Source organism: Belonocnema kinseyi, chromosome 7 (genome assembly GCF_010883055.1).
Source record: "Belonocnema kinseyi isolate 2016_QV_RU_SX_M_011 chromosome 7, B_treatae_v1, whole genome shotgun sequence".
In the NCBI taxonomy this organism is placed as follows: Eukaryota; Metazoa; Arthropoda; class Insecta; order Hymenoptera; family Cynipidae; genus Belonocnema; species Belonocnema kinseyi.
In genome coordinates, this window is record NC_046663.1 from 1,237,163 (window position 1) to 1,248,395 (window position 11,233).

Below are 11,233 nucleotides of genomic sequence, written 5' to 3' on the forward strand. Positions count from 1 at the left end.
GTAAAAAACTACGTTAATGATCTAAAGTATCTTACTTTCCCATCCCTGGCCACGGGACTGGCTTGTGTACCGACATGCGCTGTTTTCTGAACTAAACTCGCAGGGCGCTAAGACCCTATTAACATACACTCTCGGAACTAGTGAATTCTTTGGCGGGAAGATTTAAATAGCTTCTTAAATACAAATTGATTATGTGTATGTATGTAACCTGTAAATGTTAAGTAATTCTTATTGTACACGAGTCTTACGAATAACATGGTTTTATTACGCCTGAATTAAAACAGTATTTAAGTATTATATTCTATTTTAGCTACAATATACTTTCTTTTATAATATTGTTAAGTTCTCTGTCCAAAGTAGATTTTGAGGTTAGAAACCAGAGATATCGAGCTATTTCTAGTATCGTTAATAGGTTATGGCGCCAGCCAGGCGCTATAAAAAAGAGACCTTTGGACTTCAAAGCAAAAAATTGTCACTCATGTAGATTGACGTTTTTCGGTGATAAAAGTTGGACTTTGGAATCATTACCTTGAACTGTCACTCACTTTAATTGCTGAAAATCAGTAGGAGGAGCTCACAATAAGGTTATATATATAGATATAGAGCACAGAAACTTCAGAACATTCAGATTTCGGCGCGCTCTTTTAAACCTTGAACCTGCGACTCCTAGCCTCTCAAGTATTTTTTATTTAATTGGACTTAGAAAATTATTAGTTTATTTGAAGGCATAGAAAACTAAAAACTTAGCTTTCTCGCGTTACGCGACTAGTGCCCGGATGTGTTTAGAAGTTTTAAGGTTAGAACTTACTTGTGTGCGCGTGTTAAGATAAAACTAATTGATTGATTTTATTAGTTTCAAACAATTCTTATTTGTTCAGAAACAAATAAGATGAACAATGTCTGTTCTTGACTTCGAGCTCTTCGATATAATAGAAGTATATTGCTATCCACAATACCAGCCTTTTCAAATCTGTCGCGCTTACTACGAACTACATTATATTATTATAATTGTTTATACCAGGAATGGTATCCAGGAATATGTCATTCATGAACAATTAAATATCGGGAAATTATAATAAACATTCAAGTTTAATTAACAAGGTAAAATCTGCGTACGAAGTGAATCATTTTATTTGAAACCTGACCTATATTTCGCGGCTAATAGTTTCCACCATTCAACGACAGGTAACGAATTCCACACCTCCGCAAATCTACTTAGAGGTCCGACGGAATAAGAGCGCTAGCAGCGTTTGGATGTAACATTTGTACAGAAGTTAGTTAGTCACGAAGTTCCTAGAGGCAGCACTTATGGTGCGTCAAATCTTATATGCTAATACTTCGTGGTCATAAGGCTGAGTTCGTGGGTTTCGTGCATTTGCTGTTCGGTGACAACGAACGTCATCGTGAACTATATAAGAACAAATTAAAAAAGACTAGCCACTAAATAAAACACATCATGCCGCTTGGACACTTACCTGCGTGTGTAATAGATGTAGGCACAGGGTAAGTGAGTTTAATTGTTTCCATAATTTTAGTCCAACGATCGCGTGGTTAGTCCATTCAAAATGATTAACCCTGAAACCAGAACTCTTGTCACTCTTGTCAGTGATGAGTCCCGCCCGTCATCCGGTTTGATTGAACTGTCAGTCTGTAAACAGTATTATTACTCACATCCTATGAAAATGTCATCTTATTCTAGCCTTTTTTTAAAATTAGGCCAAAATATTTACTAACACATTATTGTCTAACAAAATTGTCCACTTATGCGAACGATTGGCTCTGGATTATTCATAAAATCTTACTGTTTTTTATTAATTCACAAAGTAGTTCAACCAAGTAATTGAATGTTCAACTCGAAAATGTGAATTTTTAGCAAAAAAGTTCATTTTCACCCAAAACAGTTTAATTTTTTTACCAGAACGTTGCATTTTTAACCAAAAAGATGACATTTTTGTCAGAAAATAATAATTTCCTATCAAAGAAGACGAATTTTCAATAAATTACAGATATTTCTAAGCAAATAGTTACATTTTTAACCAAGGAGATTAAATTTCGATACAGGTAACGAATTTTCCACAAACAATGATTAACTTTGTATCAAATAGTTGAATGTTGTAACAAATTATTGAACTTCCAAGTCGAGTAGACAAATTTGGTATAAAAAAGTTAAATTTTCAACAAAAAATATCAATTTTTAACCAAAAAGTTAATTTACAACCCATCAGTTGAATTGTCAAAAAATTATCAAATTTTCCGGTAAGAAAATAAATTATTTGCAAAAAAAAAGGAATTTTCAACTAAAAATATGAACCTTTACCAAAAAAAAAAATTAATTTTTATGAAAGTAGTTAAGCTTTCGACTAAAAAGGTAATAGTTTATATTCCATAAAAAAAGGTTTTAATTTAAAATGAAAAACAGTTGGGTTAACCGAACAATGACGAATTTTCAACCAAAATACATTATTTTCCAACCACAGTTACATTTTCTATCGAATTGTTGAATTTACGAATTGAAAATATGAATTTTCTACAAATCAGTTGAATTTTCAATTAAAAATGTGTAATTTCAGCAAAACAGTCCATTTTAAATACAAACAGATTAATTTTGAACCTTACAGTTGAATTTGTAACTAAAAAGGATGAAATTTGTACCGAACGAGATGAATTTTAAAACCAAAAAAAGAATGTTATTTGATTTCTAATTAAATAAAAATTTTGTTGGTTGAAAGACAAAACAAATTGCAATCAAACTATTGAATTTTCAAGCCAAAAAGATGAATTTGCAACAAAATAATTCAATTTTTAACCAGCTTTAATCCTGTTTAACCAAAAAAGCTTAATTCTTAACCAAAAATGCAATAGTAGACTTCCTAATTAAAAAGAATGAACTTTTAACTTAGAAGATAAATTTTCTAGAACAAAAATATGAGATTTTTGTACCAAAAGATGAATTTAAATTTAAAAGGACGAATTTCTTATTAAAAAGGATAAATTTTATAGAAAACAGTCAAATTTTCTTGTAAAAAAAACGAATTTTTAACAGAATAGTGAATTTTCAACCAAATAGTTTAAGTTTCAAGCTAAAGGGACAAACTTCCAAAAAAATATTACATTTTTTAAACAAATAGTTGAATTTTCCTGCTAAATTGTCAATGGTTAAACTGTGATACGGCACCTAGTGAGGAAAATTCGAACTAGAAAGAATAGGCACGATTTTAAAGATGCATCTTGATTTGTACATAAAAGTGTTTTAACAATTTTATTTTGGATTTTAAAGTATTTATTGGATAATAAAAATAAGTCTTTATCGGAAACAAAGTGTTTTAAATGGAATTTACATATTATACAGTGAGAAACTATACTTTTTGACAGAAATATTTTTCTAAAAAAACAATTATTGTTCTCTTTATTGTGATTTTCAAAAGATTACAAACTTAAATGGACTTATTTGGAACGAAAAATGTACTCAAAGTAAATTTTTATTAATTTATATATGAAATATTTACTATTTAAAAATATGATATAAAAGTTAGGTTAGAATTCGTATTTAAATTCCAGTCGTTTATTATTCGTATTCTTGGTATAATATGGATAAAATCTGTTGCTCTATGTATTAATATAAAGTTTATTTAAGCTTACAATGCATTGAAACTCACATGCAATAATGAAAGAATTGTATTTTTTTTTAATCTATTTCACAAAAATGTGTTTTTTCACTCTATAAGATGGAAATTCTATCCAAAACTATTTGTTTTTGATAAATATTTATTTGTAGCATGGAATCATTGTTTTATACTTCACAAAACAATCGTAAAAACAATTTTATGCAACAATTAAAATACATGTTTTAAATTGTACCTACTCTTTCTAGTTCCATTTTTCGGCACCATGTGGCAAAATGGTATAGATCACCATTTCCAGTAGACGGTTTTTTTATAAGACAATTGAATTCTTAACAAAAAGCGCCATGTTTAAAGTAGAAAGATAGTTTTCAATAAAAACATGACTTTCCTATCCAAAAAATAATTTTTTAACAAAACGATTACATTTTCTATCAAATTGTATTTCATTATTGTATTATATATTTATTGTGTTATATATATATTTATAAAAATTGTTATTTTTCCTCCTATATAATTGTCTTTAGTTCGTGTGGTTAAAATATTACTATTCAAAATGTATTTATTTGAACCTATTACTGATGTTGCGAAAATCCGAGTCGTTTTAAGGGCCTTAAGGTTAAAAAGTGGGCCGAAAATTTTTTATTTTTGGAAATTTTTTCAAATGTAGGGTTGTTAAAGAAGTCGGATTTCGAAATTCCAGGGTTTTCGGGTCACCATTTTAAAAATGTCCTGGAGTTTATTATTATTATAAATAATGATTTATTATTATTATGAATTCCAATCGAAATTTGAAGTAAAATTAATTTTAAAACTTCGTACTGTTTGCAATGTAATTTCGAGAAAAATTCTTATTCACTACTTGCGGAAATTATCTGCGCGCCTATTTTTTGACCTATTGCCAAAGTGCTCTAATTTTTATAGTAATATAAGAATAATTTCCTCATAATAAGGCCAAAGGGAATAAATTATGCGTCTATTAATCCAAGTTTGAAGACAAAAGTTCAAAATAAAAAGATATTGAAAAAGCGTAAAATTGAGACATTTTCTGCAAATTGGATTAACTGTGGAATTAATTAACATTCAACAAAAAAATCTTGCCTCATTTTAAAGGCAAGTCTCCACAGTAACTTACTGTTAAAATATTTTTATAATTTTGTCCTTACATTCTGCCTTAGGGTCAAACTTGAAGGAAATACTAATATTAAAAAAAAAATTTAATTATGTAGCGAGAACAATTATTATTTGAATTTTTGCGACTTTTTTGCTTGAAGTTCGACCCTAGGGTAGAATCTACGAAGACAATACTAAAAATATCTCAACAATTTAGAAAAATAAGATAGAGATTTACCGACGAAATTTGGAAAATGTGGATTATTTCTAGAGTTATTCAAATTATTCAATCTATCTGAATTTGTCAAATATGTAGAAAATTAAAAAATTTTTATTTAAACTTAAAAAATAAATGGCAATAACAATTGTCATGCTATTTCTCGAATTTCAAGAACTTTTTCAGTTTTTCTAGGTTCTGTAGCAACCTTAAACTTTTACCTGAAATAGGCAGAACAAGCGCAATTTATCCGCTCACGGAGCGGCAGTAAAATAGCACTTTATTGTACAGCGACGAGCGGCACGTAAAGTGACAGCAAGGAGGACAAAGTGAGTGAGAAGTGAAAGAAAAGAGTGAAAAGAATTCATTTTAAACCTAAGTTTAAGTACTCTTAAGAGCTCTTATTCTGCCTATTTCAGATAAAGTATCGTATGCACTACGGCAGTAAAGTTGAACTTTACACGAGGATGCCGTTTTAACGACCTCGGCTCGGACGTTCTCTTCTGCATCCTCGTAAAAGGTTCAATTTTACTGCCTAGATAGACAATCCACTATTGATTATAATTACACAGGTATACAAAGTTAGGCTTTGCGAGTAATAAAGAGCCTCAACTAGTGATACCATCTGCCATAGCTATCAAAGAATCTGCAAAAGTAGGAGACAATAGTGCAAGGCGGGTCACAAAAGGAGTCGATGATCTTGACTTTTACATTGGTGATGAAGCTTTCGAAGCTACGGGATATGCTGTGAAAGTGAGAATTTTAGTAATTTTTACCTAGCTGAATAATATTTAATAGGAAATATAATTTGAAGAGTTAGTTCGAGAAGTGAATTAAAATAAAAGCAAATATTTCGGGAGAGTTCTCGAGGCAATGAATTATTTACAATTTGTTCTCAGTATCCAGTGAGGCATGGCCTTGTTGAGGACTGGGACTTGATGGAGCGATTCCTTCAGCAGTGCATCTTCAAATACCTCAGGGCGGAGCCCGAAGATCATTATTTCCTGCTGACTGAACCCCCTCTCAATACTCCAGAAAATCGAGAATACACTGCCGAAATTATGTTCGAATCCTTTAACGTGTCAGGACTTTATATAGCTGTGCAAGCTGTGCTTGCCTTGGCTGCTTCCTGGACAGCGAAAAATCCATTGGACAGAAGTCTAACAGGTATTGTCGTCGACAGTGGAGATGGCGTTACCCACGTTATTCCAGTGGTAATTAAATAACTGTTTCAAATTTAATAGTTACAAATTATTTTCACATTTAAAATCGGCTGCACTCGAGTTGCGAACGATGATCAACTCTGGACAGGAGCGGAATATTTTCTCAATAGGTGTCTTATTGCGTGGAAAAAATTAAAGAGTTCGGATTAAGTTGTGAATACAAAAACGAAAAGGTAGAAATAAGTTCTTTTTTGGAAAATTGATTTGGTCTTGCTTTTTTAAATCCGTCTGATGTAGTAAAATGTTTCAATGAAGACAGACCTCAAGGCTGTCCAGTCATTAGACAGTAGAGTTGAAAAGTTTTGTGATTATGTTTTTAATTTTAGTCAAATTTGAGATATTTCGAAAGAACTTGAAGGGATTAAAAAAAAAAAAAAATTGCAGAAGTTTAAGGATTTTTAAGAAGTCTTACAGGATTTCTAAGAAGGATCACAGTCCTTGATAATTTCTTATTTCTCCTTTTAACATTCAAGCTGCAAAATAATCGCTTGACATAAAAAAAACACACTTTAACGCAACACTAACATTTCCTCCACCAACTATCACAGCACATTACATTTTTTCTTGATGGTTTGTCCAAAATGCGCACTTCCGAAACTGCCAAAAATAATGAAAGAAATGGCTTTCCCATATTAAAAGCACAGCTATATTACGGTTTTTTTTTTACTTAATTTCGCCTAAATTAATTTTAGTCGAACTCCTCCTATCTATGTAATCAATGCCTTATAGATTTCGACGTTACCGACCGAGTGTGACGTAATGTTAGAATATTCAATCCAGCCGTTGGCGATACGCCTGTGCAATACGAAAAGATCTCAAAATTGGAAGCATTGACTTTGAAAAAGAGAAAATAAAATAAAATTGACACATAGTAGAAGCAGATAAGTAAACAAATACAGCAAGTCCTAAGTCTGGAACAAGTGGGATGGGAAAATTTTGTGAAAGAAAAGGGGCCGCAACTCAAGTGCACCGTTAACGCCTTGCTATCGGATAATTATTATCTGTAAATACTTGACTTTACAGGCGGAAGGTTTCGTTATAGGAAGTTGTATAAAGCACATACCAATCGCAGGCCGAGACATAACGTATTTTATTCAGAGTCTTTTGAGGGAACGTGAAGTGGGCATTCCGCCCGAGCAGTCCCTCGAGACGGCCAAGACAATTAAGGAAAAGTATTCATATATTTGTCCGGATATTGCGAAAGAGTTTGCAAAGTTCGATACCGATCCTACTAAATTCAAGAAGTTTGAGGGCGTTAACAACATCACGAAGCAACCTTTCACCGTGGATGTCGGCTATGAAAGGTTTCTCGGACCAGAAATTTTCTTCCATCCTGAGGTAAAGAGGAAACATTTTTTATATTTCTCTGTTTGATATCATCCCTTAACTCTAAGGATTCTTATTGTGTGCACTTGGGGGCCCCCCTCTCAATTGTAATAGAGCCTTTGGCCATAAATATACACAGATTTCACGTACACTTTGGAATTGCAAAATATAAATTGATTGCAGTTATGAGTTCTTAAGAATGTACTGATAAGGAGAGATCGTGAGATGTGCGTCGCCAATTCGACTGCCTAGCGCTTGAGCGCTAGGCAGCAAAGCCCCAGTCGCCTCAGCGACGCATATTTAGCGACAGAGCGATGCAAATCTCGCGACTTCTCCTTGCTAGTTCTAAATATCAAACCGCGTATCAAAATTAGTCCCAACAAGTCATTTGAAAAAGTATAAAATCTTTTATTTATAGTACTTACTATTGTGTTTACAGTTTTCAAACCCAGATTTTACAACACCGCTCAACGAAATCATCGACGATGTGATTCAGAATTGTCCCATAGATGTTAGGAGGCCTTTGTATAATAATATAGTTTTATCGGGTGGATCGACGATGTTTAAAGATTTCGGAAGGCGACTGCAGCGTGATATAAAGAGAACAGTCGATGCTCGATTACAGTTGAGTCAAAAACTCAGTGGCGGTCACATTACGGTACAATACTATCATATTATATTCTCTACATTTTCTAAACTACATTAATTTTAATATTGATTTTTTTCTGAATGAAATCTACCTGTTTTCTGCTGCAGCCAAAGCCAATAGATGTCCGCGTCTTGTCTCACAACAAACAGCGCTGTGCTGTCTGGTACGGAGGTGCACTATTAGCTAGCGATCCAGAATTCTACCAAGTTTGTCACACGAAACAAGCCTACCAAGAACACGGACCCGGAATTTGCCGCTACAATCCTGCGTTCCGCAGCATGATATAAGGAAGAAGAAAGCATGAGTGTCTGTGCGTGTTTACTCGGGCAATCAACCGCGCGCAGCTGACCAACTGACCGACCGACCGAACCAAACGACTTATCGTATTTAGTTGTTCTGCATTCCGCGCAGTTAACCCAACCGTAGCCCAGAAACGATCAAAAACTGCACTGAAAAAGTCATGCAACTAATTCTTACGTAAAACTGCCCAATGTGAACGTCACAATTATTGTGAACGCACTGGGAGTCTTAATTAAGATTCATGATACTAACTGATGATTCGGTGAAGTAAAACAATTGAGGCCTGCATTTAAAGAGGGACTTTAGATAATAAAGGTATTACTATTATTATGTAAAATGAAAGACTAATACGTGTACTGCGGAACGATTGTATAGAATCTGTACATACGAAGCGTGTGTTAAAAGAATCAACTTTTTGAAATAATATCTCTTGTTTTCAACATAACCTAAGAACCGAGAACTTAATTACTCCTTAAATCTTATGTACTCTCTTGCGCAATACCACGCACTCTTATCCAATCCCATGCATTCTTGTGTAATCCCACGCATTATTTTGTAAGACCACGCACTATTATTCAATTCCACGCACTATTGTGCTATTTCGTGCACTATTTTGCAATCATACACATTATTATTTAATTATATTTGTTCTTGTGCAATACCACGCACTCTTGTGCTATTTCAAGCACTATTTTGTAATCACACACACTGTTCTTAAACCCACACATTTTTGTGCAATACCACACACTCTTGTGCAATACCACACACTCTTGTGCTGTTTCATGAAGTATTTTTCAATCCCGTGCACAATTTTGCAAGACCACGCTCTTTTTTCAATTCCATGAATTTTTGTGCAATTTCAAACACTATTCTGCAATACCACGTATAATTAAATTCTACTTATTCTTGTGAAATACGACGCACTTTTGTGCTATTTCAAGCACTATTTTGTAATACCACACACTGTTATTAAACTCATGCATTCTTGTGCAATACCACACACTCTCGTGCTGCTTCATGAACTATTTTGCAAGACCACGCACTTTTTTTTCAATTCCATGCATTTTTGTGCAGTGTCAAACACTATTCTGCAATCCCACGCATAATGATCAAATTCTATTTATTCTTGTGTAATACCACGCACTCTTGTGCTATTTCATGCACTATTTTGCAAGACCACGATCCATTTTTCAATTCCGCGCACTATTTTGCAAGAATACGCACTATTTTTCAATCCCATGCATTATTGTGCAATCCCAGGCATTATTAATTAATTCCATGTATTCTTGTGCCATCCCATGTAATATTTTGCAATCCCACGTACTATTTTGCAAGACTAAAACTTTTTTCAATTGCATTCATTTTTTTACAATCCCAAATACTATTTTGCAATCCCACGCACTATTCAATTCAACTTATTCTTGAGCAGTACCACGCACTCTTCATCATTGAATTAAAAAATCCGAACTCTATAGCATCCTGTAAAATAAATTTTTATTCACTTTTGTTAGTCCTTAATGTCTAGTTCAATTTTAAAAAATCATTATAATTTATATTTCAATTTTATCATCTGAAGAGGTTTTTTTTTTTAAATCCAAAATTGTCGATTTCAAACGCTACTAATTTTGTAATCTTTAAAACTGCAATTTACAATTCCTTAAATTGAACATGTACACTTAAAAATTAAAATCCAAAATGGAAAATTTGTAAGTGAAATATTTTCGAATCACGATTTTCAAACTGAATGATATGATTGAAAAAGATAAAAATTCAACTTAGCATTTTAAAAACTGTTCAAATCAAACTTGGCCTTTTTTTAAAAAAATGTGTGAAATCCTCGTAAATGCATAAATTCACTGTCATTTCCCGGTTTGATAAAATTTCCGTTCCAGCGGCAATTAAAAAAAAAATCAAAGGTAAAAAAAAAGTATAGAAATAATGCTGAAATATTGAAAGAGTTGATGTAAAAAATAGAGAAAATAGAAAAGAATGATTAATTTACGCAACATAGATTTCTAAATATATCAAGGTTTTAAGCGATTCCAAAGAAATTCATCAAATCAAGATATTTATAGTGAATTTTGGAAATAAAGTTTGAATGGATTCCTAGAAATTGCCAAGGATTTCAAGAGATTAAGTACATTTAAAGCAATTTAAACCAATTTTGTTGGAGTTCCAAAGATTTCAGGATATTTATAGTGAATTTGGGAAAGAAAATAAAATTTTAATTGAATTTCAAAGGATTGCAGGAGATTAAAAAAAATGTCAGGCGATTGAAAAGAATTTTGTTGGATTTCCAAATATTTCAAGTTATTTATAGTAATTTTAGAATTTAAATTTGAATGGATTCTCAGAAATTGCAAAAGATTTTAAGAGATTAAAAGTATTTCTAATGATTTAAAAGAATTACCTTGAAGTTCCCAAAATTTCAAGATATTTATAGTGATTTTTGGAAAATAAATTGAATTACCTTGGAATAGATTCCAAGCGATTTAAATGAATTTTGTTAAAATTTGAAAGATGTTCATAGTAAATTTGGAAAAATAAATTAAATTAAATTTGCATGAATTCCTAGCGATTCCAATGGTTTTAAAGAGGTTCAGAGTGTTTCAAAATAATTCTGTTGGAGTTGAAAAGATTTAAAGATATTTTTAGTGAGTTTTGGAAAATACATTAAATTTGAAATTAAGGTGGCTTGGGCGTTTGGTGCCGTACAATGTGGGGGGCACTGTGGGGGCTATCTATCATGCGATCAGTATTTATTTGAATTTTATTGATATACGCA

At 32.3% G+C, this 11,233-nt stretch overlaps 1 protein-coding gene across 1 annotated transcript; it reads left to right on the forward strand.

Annotated features, from left to right (window-relative positions):
- Positions 1 to 1,363: 1,363 nt before the first annotated feature.
- LOC117177099 (actin-related protein 3) lies at positions 1,364 to 8,892 on the forward strand. Its single transcript, XM_033367587.1, has 6 exons — positions 1,364 to 1,503; positions 5,523 to 5,703; positions 5,850 to 6,164; positions 7,197 to 7,511; positions 7,939 to 8,157; positions 8,256 to 8,892. The coding sequence occupies exons 1-6, from the start codon at positions 1,457 to 1,459 to the stop codon at positions 8,433 to 8,435; spliced, it is 1,257 nt and encodes a 418-aa protein (XP_033223478.1). The 5' UTR covers positions 1,364 to 1,456; the 3' UTR covers positions 8,436 to 8,892.
- Positions 8,893 to 11,233: the final 2,341 nt, after the last annotated feature.